The sequence below is a fragment of the Larus michahellis genome, chromosome 10, assembly GCF_964199755.1.
Source record: "Larus michahellis chromosome 10, bLarMic1.1, whole genome shotgun sequence".
Lineage (NCBI taxonomy): Eukaryota > Metazoa > Chordata > Aves > Charadriiformes > Laridae > Larus > Larus michahellis.
Window position 1 is genome coordinate 19,679,105 of NC_133905.1, and position 21,022 is coordinate 19,700,126.

Genomic DNA, 21,022 nt, shown 5'->3' on the forward strand with positions numbered 1-21,022 from the left:
CGAACCCCCTCCGTCCCGCCGCGCCGGGCTCGCCATCCGCGGGCGGCAGTTGCCATCTAGCGGTACGGGCGCGGGTTCGGCCGGGGGCTGCCGGCTTTGCCTGAAGTATTCGGATTTTCCCCGGAATATTTCGTTCCGGCAGCTGGAGGTGCACCTAAGGCGGGGCGGGGGGGTGGGATAGCGAAGCAGCCCATCGGGCGCGTCGCTCGTGGGGTTTGGGTTTGTTTGGGTTTTTTTTGTCCGGTGAATTGGGAAAAAGAACTGCGGAGGAGCAGAGGCACACGGACACCGTCCCGCTGCTGCCTGGCAGGGGGATTTGGGAAAGGAAAGCTCTGGTCCGCAACCGACTCAAGAGCAAAACGTTACGGAAAGAAAAATCCGGGAGGATTGGGGCTCTGGTGGCTGCGCGCTAGCACGGCGCAGTGGGAGCGGACGCACACAGCCAAGGATCCAACGTACGTACTGTACATTTACAAGGGTTTTTTTTCACTCCAGACGAGCTCTGCTCTGGTCTGAAGGCCCATCAGTGGCTGGGGAGCGTGAGGTGTGTTCCTGGAGCGCATTTGATTTGGTTTCATCTGAAAGGAATCCAGCTGACGCTCTCCCAAGCCTGAGCTCTCCAGAACGGCTCCAGGACACAATCCAAAGAGCACTAAAGTGGGGAAAGGCGGGAGATCAGTTTCAGAAGTGCACCCCTGAGCCCCATTAATATGCTGGAGCAGGCCCACCCCAACAGGGCTTTGGAGAAAAGGGACTTTGCTGCCTAACCGCCCTACGCCCAGAGAGGTGCTCGGCCCCTCTCCTAAGCCCCAGCAATAGGAAGGGCCCAAGGGAGCTGCCCAAGATCCCAGTAGGGCCAGGGAGGGTGTCAGGGCCCTGGGGACATTAACTGGTCTCACCTGGACCCCTACCCACTGCCCGTTGGGCTGGGGGCTCCATTTAAGCCCAGGCCGGGGCCATGAGCCCCCCCCACAGTTGTACTGCAGGTAGGTCTGTGCTGGGTCCAGACCGCTCTCCTGGGCGGGCTTCAGCCTGATGTAGGCAGCCCTGTCTCCCGGATGGATGTCGGACCAAAGGCACAGGCAGCTTTGGCACCAGCTTGTTGGTGGGAACCGTCACTACCACCACGACGGCCCTGCTCGGGGGGACTGCACCCTGGTGGGCGAGGGCACCGCCTGCGCTGGGGCGACCCTGCTCTTGCTGCTCCCGCTGGATGGGAATGCAAACCACCCCACCGCAGGCACTCCAGCTCCTCAGGCTGTCCTCTCCTTCCCTCCAGATCAAGTCCGGCGCGATGAAGTGATGCCATACGACGGCAGACAGACCCGCTGCTCACCGGGGTGGTCTGCAACGGCAGGCTTCGTAAGGTGACGACTGGAGGTGGCTCCAGAGGGTGAGCTCCAGGCTGTTAGCCAGCTCTCTGCCGCTTCTGGACCTGCCCATCCTCCCATTGTGTGGGACGGGGGGGGGGCTCTGTCCCTGGGGGTGTAATGCTCTCGTTCCCCAGCGCTCCGCAGGGAAGCGAGGTATGCTTTAACAGACGGACGGGACCGGCCTCCTCCAGGCCATAAAGCGGCCAAGCGACCCCCGCAGGGAGCAGAACCGTGCTCCTGGGGGTGTCGAGAAGTGGTTTGGGCAGCACGGTGCGCAGCTGGGATGGTCCTTGTGCTGCTGGTCCACCTCTGCTCCCTGGGGACAGGGCCAGCGCTCCGTGCCCCGCTGCGAGAAGCAGACGCTGGATACGTGCCAGCACAACGGCGGCAAGCCGCAGGTCTCCCCTCCGCGCCTGAAAATGCTGTAGACTCGTGGAATAGTTTGGGCTGGATGGCACCTGCAAAGGTCATTGTCCTGGTTTGAGCGACACGGGATTAATTTCTCTTTCAGTAATTTTACTTTTCAGCAAAGTCTCTTCTAGTGCTCGGTAAAACTGTACTTTTCTTAGAAGACTCTAGTGTCTGAATTTGTGAAACTCTTTACTTTATAGCCAGCTAGGCTATGTGGGATTCAAGGTCTCAGTGTTTTCAAGCTCTCCGGGTGCGGGGATGAGGAGGAGCGAGACCCGGGCACTTGATCCAAGCTGCCAACAGGATTATTTCATACCACGAACGTCACATTCAACACAAATTAGAAAGTTTGCTGAGGAGTTCTCTCCCTTGATGTCTGGGATCCTGAGAACTCCTCACCCCGGTGCCGGAGCCCTGAGCCCTTCCCTTCCTCCCGAAGCCGCAGCGCTCGCAGTGTCCCACCTTTGCTGTTCCCGCTGGGGAATGGGCTGAGTATAATTCTTGTGTATTTTATGTTGGTATGGGGATCAATATCCGTTCTTTAGTGCTATTAGTGTTAATTATCTAGTCTTATTCTACTAAATCTGTTTATATTTCAATCCTCAGGTTTCCTTGTTTTTCCCAATTCGCTTTTGTGGGTGGGGAGAGGTCACTGGGTGAGAGAATAATTGTCTAAACGACAATAAACTGTTGTGGATTCCTCAAACCTTAACAGTCACCTAGTCCAACCCCCCCGCAGTGAGCAGGGACATCTTCAACTAGAGCAGGTCGCTCAGAGCCCCGTCCAACCTGGCCTGGAATGTCTCCGGGGATGGGGCATCCACCACCTCTCTGGGCCACCTGGGCCAGCGTCTCACCACCCTTGGCGTAAAACATTTCTTCCTGATATCTAGCCTTAATCTCCCCTCTTTTAGTTAGAAACCATTACCCCTTCTCCTGTCAACTACCTCTGCCTTCGTTCCTCTGCCTGGAGGAACCAGCACGAGTTACTCTCCTTCCAGCAGCAGGCGCAGGTCCCCGAGGCGGGAGGGAAGCAGCGAGTCGACGCCCAACGTCACGCTCTCTCTGGAGCTGCACGCAGCAGGGTGTCAGCGCTGGAGGTCGGCGCGGGAGGTGCGTGTCCGCTCGGCTGCCCATTGCCCTAGGGAAGCTTTTTTTTTTTTCGGGGCGTTGGGTCCCTGGGCCAGCACCATTTTACCAGGCTGTGGGTCAGCCTGGTGCCGCCTCGTCCCGTTCCACCCCTTCCCCACACATGCCCCAGCAGCAACTTGGCCAAACCGTCTGCCTTTCCAAATGTGCTGGCAGAAAATGATCCATTTAGAATTTGGACAAGAGCTTGTGTCTGCGCTTATCTCGGCTATTCCGGTCATTATGTGACTTACTATAATGTCATTCATCTTCCTTTGAATCCTTGTGCTACTGGCTGGAAGTCTATGAAAGTGCAGTTTCACAACGATTATACTTGTTGACGTTTGAAGGCATAATGTCCCCAGTGCAAGGAACAAAGAATAGAGAATGGTTTTTCTTGTGTGTACATGGATAAATACGGAAATACATCAAAATGGGGGCATGATTTGAGCAACAGCCTCCTCTGAACATTAAATTGTACCTTTTCAAAGATTAAATGAGTTAAATGGGTCACAATACTCATCAGGTATCTTCCCATATTTAGCTAGAGGCATGTACACAGTTTTATTCCTCTTCTCTTTCATTTCAGATAAAGAGAAGGCCTGTGGACTTGCCTCAAAGATGCATAAAAAATGGCTAATTGCAACGTATTTACTCCTAAGGATTTTACCGGTAGAAGAACTGCAGCCCGCTCATCTTCTGCTTGCTGGTGTCCCTGTGCTTTTGGGGGTGTCCCGGAGCTCTGCCCGAGTGCCGAGTCCAGCCGTGCCCCCACGAGCGTGCCCATGTCCCTGATGCCCGGCAGGAGCGGCACTTGGTGTATTAGGCAAGAAACCCCCGGGGGCTGGTTTTTTTGGTTCACTGGCAGATGAGTGGCACAAACCCCATTTGTGGAGCATCGGGTTTTGCCTCTGTTGGAGAAAACCCGGGGGTTTAATGCCACCGTTGCCGGAGTGGGTGTGCGGGGGCTGCAGAGACGGGGCGTTTTTCTGTGCCAAAGCGTGTAAGGCGTTTCAGAGAGGGTCCCCAAACGGCCCCGCCAGGTCAGGGAGATGGCGTCAGCTCTGCTCTCAGCCTTTGCGCTACCAAGGTAATGCGCATTTTGCTCTCCCGGGTCCATGCTGCAGGAGGACCGGTCCCTCATCCCATCCCCACCCCTCGACTGCCTTTTTGGGCCACCTTCGCGCGCTCCAGCCGGAACTGGTCTTTGGAACGGACTCTGGAGAGCACCACGACTGAGATAAAGCAGCGCTTGGTTTATTCATCCCACAGCGGAGAAGTCCTGCCCCCACCTTGCAGAGGGACAGCTTGCCTCTGCCGCCCCAGGGAAGAGGTTTCCCTGGCCATGCTGGAGCCGAGAGGGGCGGCCGCAGCCCCCAGCCCCATCCTCCTTCCAGCCGCACCTCTTCTCTCCTTGAAGCAGGCTACTGCTGCGAAGGGAAGCACGTTCACCGCTCCCTTTCTCTCCTTCCCCCTTAAAAACTCTTCCTTCATCCCACTTTGCTGTTTTCTTCCTTCTAGAAAGCTCAGCTCCAGCTCTTTACATCAATATGTTCCGCTCACAAGGTCCTGAATCACTGTTGTATCAATAGTAACATGAATAAATATTGGAAATCAAAGACTATCTACTTGCTATTCATTGGGAAAGGTGGGGAAAAAGCAGCACTTGTTTCAGAGTCTCGTGTCGGAATCAGCCTCCTGCACACCAGCCTCTGCGGCTGATGGAACTCAGATGGAGCCCTCCTTGGGCAGGGGTCCAAGTAGAAGTGTCCTGCCTCTGCCCCCTGCCCTCTCAGTGCTGGACCCGATCTCCCCTTTGGTTCCTCCCAAACTGGCCAACCGTGAAGTTCACGGTTCCGGTTGCCTGTTCCTAAAAAACATCCCCGTGCTGAACACAGCCTGGCACCGGTGCTGCCAGCAGCCGTGTGCTGGGGGCAGCGTCCTTCCTTACCCAGACCGGCCATCCTTTCCAACCCTTCTCCCCCTGCTTCCTTGCAGACACGCTTCCATTCGGACCAACCTTAGTTCTGGTTACAGCTCAGCCCATTCCTCCTCCTGTGAATAGAATTACAGAATCATAGAAAGTGTTGGGTTGAGAAGGGACCTCTAAAGGCCATCTAGTCCAACCCCCCTGCAGTCAACAGGGACATCTTCAACTAGATCAGGTTGCTCAGAGCCTCATCAAGCCTGGCCTTGAATGTCTCCAGGGATGGGGCCTCCACCACCTCTCTGGGAACCTGTTCCAGTGTCTCACCACCCTCAGTGTACAGAACTTCTTCCCAATGTCTAATCTAAACCCACCCGGCTCTAGTTTAAAACCATCGTCCCTCGTCCTGTCGCTGCATGCCCTTGCCAACAGCCCCTCCCCAGCTTTCCTGTAGGCCCCCTTCAGGGACTGGAAGGGGCTCTAAGGTCTCCCCGGAGCCTCCTCTTCTCCAGGCTGAACAACCCCAACTCTCCCACGTCTCCACGCCCATCAACCGCTCCACCATAGGACTCACCTTGTGATGTGTTCCAATACTCTTATCAGCACCTTCCAAAAAATGAAAATAAATTGAGATCTTCAGTCCTGCCCATCACCACAGGACGGCATGCCAGGCATCACGCAGTACGTGGCAACAGCACTAGCACAGTTGTGAGTTATCTTTGACGTAAACACAAAATAATTACAAGATATAAACGCGGTGGCTTTAAGTGAAAACATTAAAGACATCAGAAACCACCGTACCAACGACAAATAGTCAGGGTTTCTACATCACCACCCATGCTGCTGTTTTCCTAAGAGAATATGAAGTTTGCTGGCTTTTAGCTTCTTACTTTACTTATCTGTTCCGGTTTGTTAATGACCTCATTCCAGTCACCTCATCCCAACCCCAGCAGAGGGCTCCTCTGCATTCCCGAATCCTGGATATCCCCCGGCTGCTGCACAAGACAGGCACACATCACGCCTACGTATATACCTACAGACCTCATAAACACGGACACATCTCCAAGGGAATACACGGAGGCACCCGCTGGCTTACCCTGGGGGAAGAGGACGTCAGCCAACATCAGATGCGGGGATTACCTCGCTTTTCCATGAGCTGGTACTGGGATACTCACTCTCTTCGGTCCGGGTGAGTGGTCTTTTCAAGTCACACACAGCACATCCCCTTGAAATCCCACATTTCGGAGAGTAACACAGCATGGTTCCAACATCTTAAGCCACAAGCAATATTCCCGATTTCCCATAATCATTTACAGTCATCCCCAAAATAATGGAAGCCAACAAAATCTAGTATTTCTACGATTAATATAACTAATGGGAGGTAGATTTACCTCCATGGAGAGAGAAAGAATTTCTCTTGATTGGAGACAGATGCACCCTGCAATTAGATTTTTTTATTATTATTATTTTTTTTTCCTTTTTTTCACTGCAGTCTGTTCCTGCCCCTCTCTTGTCCCTGACTTGAGCCCTGGCAATTGGCCTACAAGGAAAGTGCTGCGCTGCTGCTTCTTCCACATATGCACATCACGCCGACTACAAGCGAGCAAGCGAGCGAAGGCAAAGCTAAGCCAAGGAACGTACGTTATTTAGCGAAGGTCCATCTGTCCCAAGGCAGCTGCTCTTACATTTGTCTGTTTTATTATCTCCTAATTAATTACGTATCATCAGCCGTTAACAGGTTTTCACAAAGATGGATGTACCCACTTAACAAATTAATAATATCGGAGAAAGGGCTCGTGCAGTTGGTGCTTGTAAAGGCTGCCTCCAGTTTCCTTTGGGAATGATGCTCCGTGGGTGCTCATTTTTGGCACAGGCGGGTGCCCAGTGCAGCCTGTGCAGCAGCAACCGCTCTGCTCCCAAATTCCCCGCTTCCCTCCAGCGCCGCTGAAAATGCTGTCCCATCGCCGTCACCCTTCCTTCCCCCCCCGGCGCGTGAATAATTCCCAGACTGGAGAGCAGCAGCTCGCTCCTCCACCCCTCGCGCCTGCTCCCTCCGAGGGAGCTCATCCCCAGGAGCCCGTCGCCTTCCCCGTGTGGCTGGGACTCCCGTGGGGAGCGCAGCCCCGGGTTGCCGCCCAGGCTGCAGACCTCCGTAACAGGCAGGGCCCCATCCTTCCGCTCTTTTTTCCAAATTCTTTGCCCTCGTTTGGAGATCACTAGGAGGAGCAGCGTGAAGGGTTGCTACGCCTTGAGATCTCACATTGCTCGCTCAGGCTCTAGTTTGGGATAATTCCTCACTATTTCCACTCTAACAGAGGTATTGGGGTCCTGTGGGTCAGGGCCATCACCCATATGCCCATTAAAAACACCATTATCACCATTAACCAGACCCTCCCTCCCCATCTATAGACCCAGACAAGCTGCTTCTTTCTGGGTGCTGGTTGGGCACGTGGTCCCGGAGCGTCTTTGTTGTAACACACAAGCATTACTGACCCTTCCTCGGTCCAAACTTCCACGCCGTTCTCTAAAGTAAGTTTCTTGAGCAGCTCCTCTCCCCGGGTTTGCTCAGAGCCCCTTCACCCACCACCGAGGGGGCTCTCGGGCAGGAGGGGGCTGCTACAAACCCGTTCCAAGCAATACGATGGCCCACGGCGCACACGTTGCCTCCCCTCACGCCCCTGTACTCACCACCACCGCAATGTCCCTCCCCATCTCCGCCAGGACCCTCCAAGGACCGGGGTGGCAGCGAGCAAGTCCCCCACACCTCTCTGGCGTTGTCTGTGTGGGAGACAAGGAAACGCAGCTCGGACAGGCGTTGTGCTCCCTATGGAAGTTGTCAGCTGTTGCAGGTGGCCCTTCGCCTCCACATCTTGATGTCTTCAGCTTCCAGGTGTCTCGTTTTCCCTCCTTTGGGATATTTGAAAGCAATGTCGGAGCCCACTCTCTGCTAGGCGAGCAGGAAAGCAGCGGTGGGTGCCAGCCACCGCAGCCCCGTCACCACCCGCCCGCCCATCTGGCACATCGTCTGCTCCCGCCGGCCACTGCCATCAGCGTCATCCTTATCCACATAGGCCACGCTCAGCCTTGCCACCCGCGATCCCTGCCATGCTCAACACACACACACGCACACTTTCGTCATGCTTTGGCCAAACCGCCCTGTTATGTGGCCAAACCCCCTGCCCAGGACCTGCCTCTGCGCCCCCCCGGGGCTGCGCGAGCAGCACTTGCTCAAAATGGCTTTTCCTCTGACAAACACTGTCCCTTGTGGGCCACTACACAGCCCCTGCCACCGGGGACCAGCATGGCTATGTCCCCACGATGGTCTCTGACACCACTGTCAGCAGATCCAGCCCTCCCCAGGCTCTGTGGGGAGCCCGGTTGGGAAGCCCAGATGACGCCCAGCACCAGTTAGGTCCCCTTTAGCCATTAAGCTGGTGCTATTAATTGAACCCAGTTGTCCCTGCTAACAGCCAGGATGAATCCCACACAGGTCGCTCCTGTTCCTGAATTCCACCCAGGCCTCAGGGCTGTCCCCTGTTGCCAGGTCACATCCTGACCCACGAGTACACGGCACCAGCAGCACCTGAGCTGGCAGGGAACGCGCTGCGGGACGGTGACCAAACCTGTCCCAGCCCCACCGACACGGGCATAAGCCCCAGAGACCTCATCAGCAGACAGCAAAACAGGATGGGACTCTTGCAAAGCATCACATGCTTATAAAACATGCCATTTTAGGCAAGAGACACGCACTGACAGATTTTCAGTTTTATTAAAAAAAATTCTAGCAGCAAAACCTGTAACAATTCAAAAGGAAAAAAAAAAAAAAGGCCAAACCCCCAAGAGAACATGACACAGAGAGTGAGAGAGAGATGAGAGAGACGGGAAAGAGAGGCTTGGGGTTTTCTCTGCCATTCACTCAAGTTCCTTATAGCGGGCAAACATGACTCTCCGGACGGCGTCGCGGTAGGTCTCGTTGGACTGCCTCTTGCTGGGCTTCCCCGGGGCCCCAAGGCCAGGGCCCTTCTTCCGATTTTCTGCCTGAAAACAGACACAGCTCGTGTTAGTGATTTCTCCTCCTCGCCCGCTGCCCACGAAGAAAAGGCTTCCCCCAGGCTGCTTCAGGACAGCCGACTGCTGCCGCGTGGATCGGGGAGAGGAGCGAAAGCAAGCGCACTGCGTTCCTCCAAAAGCCGTTCACGAGAAACTATCGGCCCTTTGCGGGCAACAAAAACACAGCCGGCAAATGCCCGGTGAGAATCAAACCGCAGGGATGGGCTGCGGAGACCAACAGGAGCATACGGCGGGGTGGGAGCGGGCAGCCAAAAGAGTGCAGCGCTGGGAGCCGAGAGGCAGCCGTGTGTGAGTGAGGATCGGAAGAGAGCAAAGGAGAGCGCCAGCGAGGGAGCCGGGCTCCCGGGGAGCTGTCTGCAGTTAGCCTGCGTTTGCACAAGCTCAGCTGTTCTCTCCTCTAATAGAGATCCCGTGGGCTCTGGTAGCTCACTTTGAATTTCAACCAGTTTTTAAAGACCGGCTTTTGCAGCCAGCATCTGAATTGTTGAGTAATACCTGCCCAGAGTTAGCCCAGGAGAGCAGGCCCAAGGCTGAAAGGTTCTCTTGCTTTGAAGTCCAACTTATCTGAATACCAGAGATGTGATCAATTAGGCCGAGAGATCAAAGTCCTGTGGGGCTGAAGTGGGTACACGGCTTTGCACGACTTGGAAGCGGGAAGAAAGCACGTCTCCAGGGCTCTTTTGGGAGGCCTTTAGAGGAATTGTATGAGCGCTGTGCTTTGCAATCAGCTCCCCCATCCAGTCCAGTCCCGGAGCCCTGATCGGAGGTCAGACCTCCCAGAGAGCATCGCCGGAGCTGGCTCTTCGACAAAGCCTGTTTTACGGCCACAGGAAACTCTCCACGAGGGCTGAGCAACAGCTGGGGCCGGTTCCTGCTGTCTGCACTGAAGAGGGAATCTTGCCCTTGTGTGGGCTCAAGCAAACACACGTCACGAAGCCTCAAATATTTCCCTTTAGCGATACACTCGACCGCAAACGGAATGTCGCAACGTGAGCTGCGCTGCAAGTCGCCTGCCCCTCAGCAATGCCCCGACACCATGGCAGCCAGGCGACAAACCTGCTGGCACAAGGGCATGGTGCTGCTCGTGTGCCCCTGGGCAAGGGAGAGAGGTCCCTGCCCCAGGCCACTTGTGACATAAACCCTCCGCAGCAAATGAACGTCCGCTGAGAGACCAGCCTGTCCCAGAAGGCAGGATCTACCCAACCCTGCCTCTCCCTGAAGACCTTTGTTGATGGGACTCTGCTCCTCATCAGACCATGTACCCTCGTATTCCCTTCCAAAGTCCAGAACGGCAGCGAGGGCCTCATGAGCAGAGTAGACAAACAGTTACCACGTGCCCCATGGCTTTGGCTACGCTCACGCCTCCCCGGAGGATGCTCACCTTACCCCCCGGCTCACGTGGCTGCAGAGCACTGAGCTGGTGACCTGCTCAAACCCCAGCCTGGCTTTGGGCAGGTATTAATCAGATGCTCACACCCTCCCTACTCACTGTTACTCTATTCTCAGCCCCTCCAGACCCATATAAATTCTAACCTTTTTCCATTGCCAACATACTTGCAGCCCCTCCCAGCCTGCAAAGTTAATTAGCGCACACATATTATTCCATCAAGTGGGCGCCAAGACTTGCAGTCTGACTCTGGTTCCGGCTGGAAACTCCCTCCAGCTGCCTTGGGAGACATTACCTGCTGCAGGACAGTGATGTGTTTTGAAAGGAAGGGAAGACTCACCTCCAGCGGTGATGTTGTGCCCTGCTGGTTGTGGCCGAAGCCTTTCTTCCAGCCCGTGGACTGCAACATTCGGTTCCCTTTGTTGTTGCTATCAACCCTTGGGTCATAGTCACTGCAACAGAGGCAGAATCAATGGTCCAGTTTTGCAACGCTTCGAACACACGCCAGGGATTTTTAGGTCTGCTAATAGCACTTTCATCGACATTCCAGCCTCTCCTGAGGGATACCCAAGTTGCTTGCAAGAAGCACACTGCCCAAGGAAACCAACCCGGTGGATTCTGTGTGAAGGGCTCAGACACCTTGGACCGCATAACTCTTTGTCCCACCTCAGGGGAAAACACACCAGGGCACAGGAAATGAGCTCAGATTCCAAAATATTTATGGTACGAGCAAGCCAGGAGCATTCTGTGCTTGCATTTCTTAATCCGAATTTTAGCAATGGCTAGAAAGTGAAGTCTAATCCCTGCTGCTCCGTTAGATCTTTCTTTTCTCCCAGCGCTGTGGTCATTGAGCTCAACAGATGCAGCGTTGATTCAGACACCCTTTCCCCCACTTGGTCATTACTCATCCAAGACCATTAACCAAACCCCATAGTTTTGAAAACCGCTCAGCACGAAAATAGCTTCCTTCAGGCAAGTTCTACTTTCTGGCTGCTGACGATACTGCACACAAACTGCTTTAGTTTATCCACAGCTATTCCAGGAAAACAGAGGAAGGAGAAGACGCAGATTTTTAAACTGCAAGACACGGAGGAAAGGTCTCCTTCTGAGGTGCTGTACCAGAAGGGAACAGGCACATAACCAGTTTTGTCTTCAACACATGCCTAGCAGTTCCTCAGCCCACTGGAACACGCGAGCTTGCAGCAGGCAGGCCTTTCGAGAGCTCCGCACAGCACGCACTTTCTTCCTCCACCTACTCCGAATGAGATGGAAACAGCTCCTAGTGTTCCTCTGAGTCAGTGGAACAGATGAAACACAGCTTTGCTCTTTCTTTCAATGGCTAGATGCCAGGACAGGAGGACAGCGAGTGCCTTAAGGATGAGGCGGATGGGAACAGGCGGCATTCTGCCCCCTGCGGCTGGCCAGGCACACTGAAACCCCCCCATCTCACCCATCCAGCTTGTCTCCGCTTTCCCCTAAACCCACGTTTCCACCCCTGCACTCCACACCCGTGGCCCTCTCCTGCCCTCTCGGAGAAGTGCTGCAGCACAACAGCCTCACACTTTGGGGAACTCTACCCACAAGAATCTCAGTCCGTCTGGCTGTTACTCTCGCAGATCTGCCCCACTGGTCAATTCCTGGCCTCGGCGTGCCAGCAGCACACATGCCATCCTGGCATCAGCAGCCCCGAAGAGACCTAACCAAAAGCAGCCATTACCTCTCTGAGTCCCGGTCATATCTGAGTCGTTTCCTCTCTGGTGAATCCATCTGCTGGAATTTCTCTCTCCGGTCATTTCCTTTGTCTTTATATCTCCCCTTCATAACAGAAAAGACAAAGTAAGTACGGGAGCTAGGAAGTATTCAACAGTCCACAGGAGACTGCTCTACAGCCAGGTGGAGACCCACAAACCCTGGATGTTTCTAGGACCCACAATCCACTTATTATGTCTTGATGGCCTCTGTTGGGCTGACCCAGACCTGTGGCTGAAGCCTTCCAATTGTGGCACCGGGAGCAGCTCTGCCACCTTCTGAACAAAGGACAGTTACAGCTCTCCCAGTCCTGGCCAGGCAGCAGCAGCCCATACACTGCATCAGTTTTAGACCGAAATCTGGGTCCCACTTAGCCCAAAGCCCAACGCTGGCTTGCAGGCAACAGAACCACGCACAAACCCTTCTGGGAGGAAGGAGACCTGCTCTCAGAAGTCACAGCACTACCTACAGGTCCAAACACAGAGTGTGCCCACAGTTCAAAGACTCTCTGGGAAGCATGTGGTGCCCAGGCTGCAGATACAGGTCCATCAAGTGGAGAGTCTGCCTGGGACCAACACCCAGCTAATGCAGGACCACTAACAGAAGTCTGCCTACCACTGCAGACCCACCTCACGCTCTCTCTTCTCCAAATATGCCAGTTCCTGCTCAGATCGTTTGATCTTCATATGTATCTCCAGGTTTTGCTGGAAGGAAGGAAACAGAAGCCAGCGTCAGCAGAGGATACAAGCTGTCAGGGTCATTTGCTCCACCCATAAGGAGTCCAGGTAAAGCAGCATGCTCTTGCACCTGGACTATACCAGACTTGCAGCCCAGACTACCTACTCTCCCCCAGAGGCCAGGAGCCATCCTCTCCATAGTTAGGAAGGCAACCAGTCCTATTTTAACCTGCGTGCGGTTTGGCCCTCCTAGAAGCGAGAGCTCAAATGCAGCGGAGAACATGGGGAGGCATGTGCTAAGTTCTTGCTGTATCACACTGGTGTGTGCCAGCACCCCACTCTCCCCGAGCCCGAGCTATCTCGCTATGGCTTAAAAACTCCCACCTTGATGTTACAGCACTCCCATGGCAGGAACAAGCAGCTCACACAATGCTTTGAACAGCGCTTTGATGGGAACTTTGCCTGCTACTGTGTCAAATTCAGCACAGCTCTTCCCACCCAACCATCGCATTTTTCCCTGCGGATCACAAAGCTGTTGAGCCAAAGGCAGCTTGCAGCACACACGCAGCGCCCCAGCCACCAGCTCCCCCACACCTTGTGCAGGTTGGAAAGCTGCTGGTGCTTGATGAGCACTTCCTTGTTGGGAAACTGCCTCCTGCACAGCAAGCAGGCCAGCTTGTTCCAGTCGGTCAGCTTGTCGTCGCTGGCCTTGGCCTTCCTCGGCTGCTCCTCACGTTGTGCTGGTGGGTGGGGAGGCGGCAGCCACTGTGCCTGTGACTGCTCCTCCTCTTCCTCCTCCTCTTCATTGTCGCTGTCTCCTCCATACTCCCCCAGAAGTCCTATCAGAGGGTTCACCACCTTGGGCTGAGGGAAGACGCAGAAAAGCATGACAATTCGTAGCATCGAGCCTGCCCTGCCATGCTTCCCCAACCAATCTCCCCATGATTTCTGTCTCCCTTCCAGCCCAGGAGCCAGAGAGCAGCATCCCAGCAGCAGGGGTAGGGAATGGGAAGAAGCTGGCTGGCCAGCATTTAAACGCCAGAGGGTAGATGCCCTTCTGTTCTCCAGACAGGCTGTGCTTTGGCGCCAGGCTTTCCCAATCTGCTGCACACCTAAGCACAAGAAGCTGACCAAAGCAGTGGCTATTTGGCAGGGAGCTGCTATCAGTCACTTCCTCTAGCAATGGAGATCAGTGCGGTTTGGCCTTCCTCAGTTCGGAGGCAGCTGGAAGAGTTTTCCGCCTGAGGGCTGCTTGAGTGAGGAGACCCGGCTTAAATGCAGGTATTGAATTTCCCCATGCTAGAAGCCCACAAACAAGCTCAGAGTTATAAAACAAACTGCCTTCACCTTTCCGTCTCCAATGCTCCCTCCTCTGACATGAGAAGCTGGCACCTCTGCCATCCAAGGTGACGGCCAGGCTTTGGTGAGCCTCCCTAGCCCTGCACCCAGGTTCAAACAAGGCAAATCCCAATCCTATGGAGCCACTTACTGGGGCTGCACTCTCGTCCTTTTTCACAGAGGGAGGTAATGGTTTTTTAAAGACATCTTCTGCAGAGAACTTCTCCTCTCCAGTCTCATTCTGCAACAATCAAGATGAGGTGTTAAGACTGCCATAGCATGGACTCAGTGCACGCAACAGATAAGTACCCGTTTAAACAGGCCTCCAAGGAAACCAGGCAGATGGCAGAAATGAGGTGGTGGTTTTGGTGGGAGACATTCCCATTCTGGGGAATTCAGAGCTGTCCTGGAGCTAGGCCCTTGGTTTCAGGGACAGCTGCAACAGCTCACCATGCTGTCCTGGCCTGCTCCACTCTCACTCTCCGCTGGACTGTGACGCTGACAGCAGCCCTGCCATGCCTCAGACCAGTGATGGAGCTGGGACAGGGCCAGGTCACATTTGGAGACCTCTGTGTGCGCACAAAGGACACGGAGACCAGGTGCGAAGCCACCCCCATAGCCAGCCAGCATGGGAGCAGAGAAAGCCACTGCTCCAGGAAGAGTTACGGTCCTGCTTGCCTGTGAGAGATGAGACAAAGCACAAGTACTATAGGTGGGGAGGGGAAAGGATGACACCACCGGTTTTTCTCTGCTGTGTCTGTGGCACAATACATGGCCAGGCTCAACCAGCTTGGTGGCGTTTTCAGGATCTTCCTTATACTGAGACCGCAGTCCCCCAGCACTGCAACAGGATGAGCCTGTGATGCTCGCTTGTACACTCAGCAGCACAAAGAGCAGGCTGGGGTGAAGCTTCACATCTACAAGTTTTGCAGAGAACCGGTCTGAAGCCCTGGCCATGTGCTAGTTTAGCAGTTCATTAGCTACTCACACTTGACTGAAGAAGACAAATGCTATGCAACATCTTACCAGGCCTGCACTCTCGTCCTTTTTCACAGAGGGAGGCAATGGCTTTTTGAAGACATCTTCCGTAAAGAACCTCTCCTCTCCAGGCTCATTCTGAAAAACCCAAGATTGGGCATTAGGCCATCGGCAGCACAGGGGTGAGACAGTGCACACAGCAGCCAGGAAGCTGCTTCTGAGCATCCACGGAAACCACGCAGCCAGGAAAAATGACAGCAGGATTTCTACTGGAGATTATATCACCCTCCATTCAGACACCACCTTGTTTCCCCTAGGCCAGTACCCTTGAAAGCAGGCATCCTCCATACCAGATGAGACTCCTTGGCTGGCTTGGACCAAATCAGGGATAATTACACCCCTTGGGTCCCAACTGCCCAGAGCTGGTTGTGCCACAGAGCACATTACAGACTAACAGGCAAGGTAGAAAACAAAGTTTCTTGCATTCATAGCTAAATCACTCTACCAACTCTCCTGGCATTCCCTGGGCCCAGGCAGTATCACAGCACTGTTGTGGAAGATCCTGCTCCCAGCACCCGTGCTCAAACATCACTTTGGGCAGCTCCCCACGTTGGGGAGACAGTGTTTGCTCACTGGGAGCAGCACTGAAGGGCACTGACCGGGGCTCTGGGAGGGACCACACAGGAGGTCCTACACAGACTCCTAACTGCGTTCAATCTCGGTCCACCTTCGCAGTCCACCTCCACCGCCTGCCTCATCTTCCTGCCTGTGATGTTTGGAGGGGGCAGGAGCTGCATTTGGCGGAGAGCTGAGTCTCTGTTATTATCTGACTTGCTATGTTTAAACATCTCTGCTATTTTTCTCTTGGCTCTGTTACAATAGCTGGGTGCTTTCAGCAGAGTGAGTGAAATGTGTGTCTCGGTTACCTGGATGTTTCCGAATCCTTTACCATACAGAAGGGATGAGAAGCCCTCACTTAATGTCACAAGAGAAAAATTTCAGGAGCTTACTCCCACCTGGCCAGACAACATCTATGTTCCTGCCCTGCTGCTGACCCCATGTATTTCATTGTTTTCTCTCACTGTCCCTCCCTCTTTGAATCCTCTATAAATTACTCTCCATTTCCTAACTTCTCTTACCTCAGCCTCCTGGCCTCAGATCTCTGATCATTCTGACGCCTGGCAGGATTTACCTTAGCGGAAGTGCTTTTCCCTTTCTCCTTTTTGTCCCTGTTGTCCCTGCTGTGCGGCTCCTTCCTTTCATTCGTCCGCTCTTGGCTCCCATGCCGCCGCCTTCTGCTCTCTGTAGGTGATGAGCAGGCTTCTCGGTCTATCGTGACTTCTCTCTGAAAGAGGCATTTGGAACAGACTTAGCCAAACCCCTGCAATCTTCTTATTGGGCTTATTGTCCTTATTTGGCTGGGGAGACCAGCACAGTAAGAAGGGACCGCAGAGCCTCAGAGAGCAGAGGGCAAAAGTTTCACAACTTTGCTGGGGCAGAAGACAGTCTACCACAGCCAGGTCATCAGAGTGCTACCCTGCTCACCCAGAACACGGACATCTCCAGTATCATAAAAACAAGATGATAGTCCCAGTGAACTTATGCTGAGGGCTCTTTTTTGGCATCCTTGTAACCATTGCTGGCCGGGGTCAGGGAGCAAAGAGACCACCAATGAAAACAGAGCTCTGCTGTCCATCTTTTAATACAGAGTCACGTATCACATGTCTTCAGTAAAATCTAGCGAGGATGCTCTGCCCAGAAGTCTACTCAATGAAGAGGAGACCAAAAGCCCCCCAAAGGCAGGGCTTCAGAAGCCAAAGAGGCAGCTACAGTACCTGGTTCAACACACACCAAATGGATTTCATTAGCCTCTAATGAATAAGCCTCCTAGCCTCTCACTAAGTCAGTATTTTGGAACGCACATCCCTTTTATACAGGTCAGAGGACTGAGTGAGAGAAACAAACCCCTCTATACTGTCCTATGCTGGCCTGTCTTCAGGCTCTAGCTGCAAAATCTCGCTCGAGAAGGGCAGTTGGTAAGAATGTACTAGGTGTAAAGCTTCCTTCCCATGCGCTCACCTGAGTCCTGGGGTCATAGTATGTCCCAGCTATGGGATCGTAGTAATTCCCGGTTTCAGGATCATAGATGTACGTGGACACATCTGATGGAGCTGAACAGAGAGACAAGAGTTAACACCAGAATCTTCCAAAGGCCGAACCTGCCTTTTACAACAAAATCATGAGGAAACATTACACTGGTGAAAATATCAAGAGTGGGAAAGAATGCCTTTTCTCTCCTGGCAAGAGAGGTATGAGTATCCTCACATCACCTGACCTACATCTTCTTTTCTTTAAGGAGTAATAAGGGAGACAGGTTTTCACAATTCTCCTGTTTTAGGACTCCGGCAAAACTTCCACATCAAAACACATTTACAGGGGCTGTGCTGAGATCACCAGACCACAACACTGGACCAGACAAAGATACACGAAATTTAGTAATTTCCCGAAGAATGGGGTAATGAATACCAGGCTCTGTGTCCACCCACCCCTGTGAACAAGGAAGAGCTGTGCTCTTTCAAACAGTCTCCTGTTTAAAGTGATGACGCTCCCCACATCCCTTCCTTCCGTCGTTCCATGGGTACATGAAAGGGGAGCAAACTGTTTCTACAGGAAAACCCAAAGGCCTTAAGGGTAGGCCAATAATGTGAAGAATGCTTCTCATTTCCAAAGTGTTATTAGTCAGAGCTCAGCAATACTACATATAAGTTAGTAAAACAATCAGGAGTGTTCTTCCAGCTACTGTCACTGTTGCACAGTGTATTTTCTTCTATCTCCTCTAGTAATTGCCAGGCTGATTTTATCTCATCTGTTTACAACAAGGAAAAGCAAACAATAAGTCTTCTTTATCTGCATGTAGTTTTGCACAGTAAGGGTAGAGAGAAACACATCATCAGATAGGAAAATGTGACTAAACAAAGTTGGCAAAGGAACTCAGAAGTGGGTGTAGCAAACAAACCTACTCTTAGCCTTTAAAAATATTTTTGGGTTGATTTCTACATGTCAGTGCCCTTTTAAGGAAGAAAAGTCTCCACAGTAGGAGTGAGGCAGAGCTTAACTTACACTGTGCTCTGGTGCGTCTCTGTGATTCGTTGCCCCTCCTGTCTCTCATGCCCCTTCTGCCCTGGAGTAAGTGAACAACACAAACAGATCAGAGACTCTTTGACAAACATCGTATTGCTTCTCCTCCCTCTCACAGGCCCAAAGTTCACGAAAACAGCTCATTTAGCTACCCTAAATAGAGCACAAGCAGACATAGCTTTCCATCTACAGAGCAATGGACAGTGCTGCAAAGCACGAGACCTCTGTATCTTCCGTGAATCTTTAAATGAGGTGCTCATGGCAACCCGTATCGAAGCCTCCAGCCCATTCAGTACGGGCCCTGTAGAGCCCTGTAGTCTAGTAACAAGCGCTAGAGAAGACACATTCACTCCAGGAACCGAGATAAGTCATCAATTAAGTCACTCTGTAAAAGCATGGCATAGAGTAATCCAGCCCAGAACTCCCTCAAGCAGCATCTGCACTCCGACTTGCACGTCTTCTGTGCACACTATAAACACAGTGCCAGGGGCACAGCAGCAGTGAAGAGCACGCTTAAGCATTATCATCCCATCTTCAAACACGCTGAACTTTCAGCAGCCCAAAGGGAAAACGCTGAAGTCAGGTCTATTACCCCCGGTGCTCCCTCCCTTTCTGGAGATCTGCAGGGAAGCTGTGCAGACCTACCGGGCCATAGTAGGAATTGTCACCGTGTTCCCCGTAGTCATTCCTGTTGAGATAAAGGTTACAGGTTAATGTCAATCTGGCTTCACATTAACCTCAGGATACTCGAAACGATCAGCAGGACCAATAAAGGCAGAGAGACCATCTTCAGTGGCTAGATGATAGATTGCGTCCATCCCAGGAGACAGAGAGACGCTGCTGTTGTTCACAAAGATGAATCTCTCCAACTGCTTTTTTAAAAGCCGAAACCATTAATTCCCTCGCAATGGGATTTGATAGCTGGGCAGTAACAAGAGGCCACGCAATATGATGATTAATCCCATACTGCTCAACCACTGAAGCTTCTTCTTGCTCCGATGCCTTCAGCTCTCCAACATATTTTTAGGTTGTAGAAACATCTGTGCTAATTCAGGTGCCAACATTTAAGCACCTGGTCTGACAACACAGCTCTAGCTTTGCAGCACAGCACCCAAAGGACAACCCTACTGCCTCATCTGGCTCTACCTTCTCCTCCCTGTAGCAAGATTCACTTCCACCGTACGTCCATCAATGCAGATAGGGGGATCCAGATTCTGCAGTATCTTTAGCAACCTCAGTGCCTCCTGTAAAAAGAAAGGAGAATTTCACAGCCATGAGAAGGAAACATAAGCCTGTTTCCCAAATCCGGTCTGACTGAAAGGAAGACTTTATGCTTACGTGATGACCATAATGGCACAGGAAACACAACACTTCTGTCTAAATATCAGTGAGGGCATTTAGGATGCGACAAAAAGGCTAAAAGCATTGTTAGGTTCTCTGCTTGTCCTATGACTGTTTTCAGCAGCCAGCTAGGGACTATATTCGCCTAGGGCTGCTACACAATGCAGCACCGTGGCTGCTCTTCCCCAAAGAGTTTTGGTGAACATCGTCTGGACTAATGCCAAAGCACAGCCACCAAGAACCAGAATATGTGAACCCTCCAACATAGGACTGTCTGTTAATTAAAATTCTTGTCTTCCACTTCTACAGACTATAGATGCCAACAGGGGGAGCATGTGAAAGCAGGAAACCACTTACAGCATGTGAATCCAGTTCAATGAAGCCATAGGTCTGCCCCATCCGGCCAGCTTTGTTCTTCATGATGCGCACGCTGGACGTGGAGAGACGCACGTATGGGGCCAGCAGCCCCACAATCACTTCTGGTGGAGTGAATCGAGTAATACGCTTCAGCATAATTGCTGTGAAACGCAAGGAAGGAGGTGGTCAGGCAAGAAAAAGTAGTATAAAAAGATCATTCAGATCCAAGTTTATTGTGACAGCACAAGTAAAATTAAACCCACTCAATGCAACAGCATGGCTTCTTGCAGTTGAGTCTGGAAGCCATCGCTTTTTTTTCTCTCCACTTTGCGAGATGCCCAGAGTACCGCCTCCAACTGCTAACCTTTCCTTCCCAGAAAACACAGCCACTCCTCAGAGGAACTCAGCCCAGGGTAACTTCTGGCCAAAGAGACTTCTGCTGCCGTGCTAAGTTAACTATAACATCCTGAAGCCAGCTTGCCCTGAATTAATTTTCCTAAAGGCAATACGCCAGCACCTTTAGAGCTGGAGAGCCCATCATTACTTGATGCCACGATTTGTACAACATGGAAACAGCCTCCAGAGGTTTCAGTGAAAGCTGCCCTTTCTGCAAATGGCCTCATGGAGTGCAAGCAAATCCAAAATTGCACCCTGTGCCACTCACTTCTGCTTCCTCCACCATCCTGTGGTGGGGCCTCCTCAGCTTCTCTCTGAGAAGGCAGCTCCTGGTGCCGGTCCATGTCCCTTCTCTTCTCCTGTGAGGGTCGCCGCTCTCTCCCTTCATCCCTCTTCCTTGGCTCCTGTTCCTGAGGCTGGCACTCCTGCTGCGGAGCAGGAACCGAGGTCTGGAAAGGCTGCTTTGGAGATCCTGGTTGTCCTGATAACTCTTGCTCAGGTTTCTCAAGCTTTGTCTCTGCTATTAGAGAGGAGAAATTGACTGGTTCCATATACAGTGTTTCAGCATGTATTTTAATTCTGCTGTTTTCTGGCCACTGCTGCAGCGCTCCTTAAAAAAGGCTAACCTGTTCTGCCCTTCACATTTTCCGTATCTTATCACACTGCAGACACAAGGTGTGTAGAGGACAAGCTAGGTACTGCTCACCCTTCCACTGCCTTGTTTCATGTTGGGCTCCTTTACCTGACCTCT

General features: G+C 52.6%; 1 protein-coding gene and 1 long non-coding RNA gene across 7 annotated transcripts in view; one reads left to right on the forward strand and one right to left on the reverse strand.

Annotated features, from left to right (window-relative positions):
- Nucleotides 1-166: 166 nt before the first annotated feature.
- Nucleotides 167-4,546, forward strand: LOC141749510 (uncharacterized). Its single transcript, XR_012589373.1, has 4 exons — nt 167-455; nt 1,280-1,393; nt 2,789-2,897; nt 3,502-4,546. It is a non-coding gene; the product is annotated as an uncharacterized LOC141749510 (long non-coding RNA).
- Nucleotides 4,547-8,589: 4,043 nt separating this feature from the next.
- The window catches only part of RBM6 (RNA binding motif protein 6), a 59,102-nt gene continuing 46,669 nt past the window's right edge, over nt 8,590-21,022 (reverse strand). For 3 of the 6 annotated variants that reach the window (XM_074602302.1, XM_074602300.1, XM_074602303.1), the window contains 14 exons: nt 20,540-20,791; nt 19,876-20,036; nt 19,324-19,421; nt 18,823-18,865; nt 18,160-18,220; nt 17,119-17,210; nt 16,232-16,384; nt 15,088-15,177; nt 14,213-14,302; nt 13,318-13,587; nt 12,676-12,750; nt 12,015-12,112; nt 10,638-10,749; nt 8,590-8,877 (listed from right to left, as the gene is read on the reverse strand). In XM_074602302.1, the coding sequence (XP_074458403.1) occupies nt 8,752-8,877; nt 10,638-10,749; nt 12,015-12,112; nt 12,676-12,750; nt 13,318-13,587; nt 14,213-14,302; nt 15,088-15,177; nt 16,232-16,384; nt 17,119-17,210; nt 18,160-18,220; nt 18,823-18,865; nt 19,324-19,421; nt 19,876-20,036; nt 20,540-20,791 (1,721 nt within the window). In that variant the 3' untranslated portion in view covers nt 8,590-8,751. Of the gene's footprint in view, nt 8,878-10,637; nt 10,750-12,014; nt 12,113-12,675; nt 12,751-13,317; nt 13,588-14,212; nt 14,303-14,339; nt 14,740-15,087; nt 15,178-16,231; nt 16,385-17,118; nt 17,211-18,159; nt 18,221-18,822; nt 18,866-19,323; nt 19,422-19,875; nt 20,037-20,539; nt 20,792-21,022 lie in introns of those variants that run through there. The other 3 variants (XM_074602304.1, XM_074602301.1, XM_074602305.1) reach the window with 2 other exon arrangements.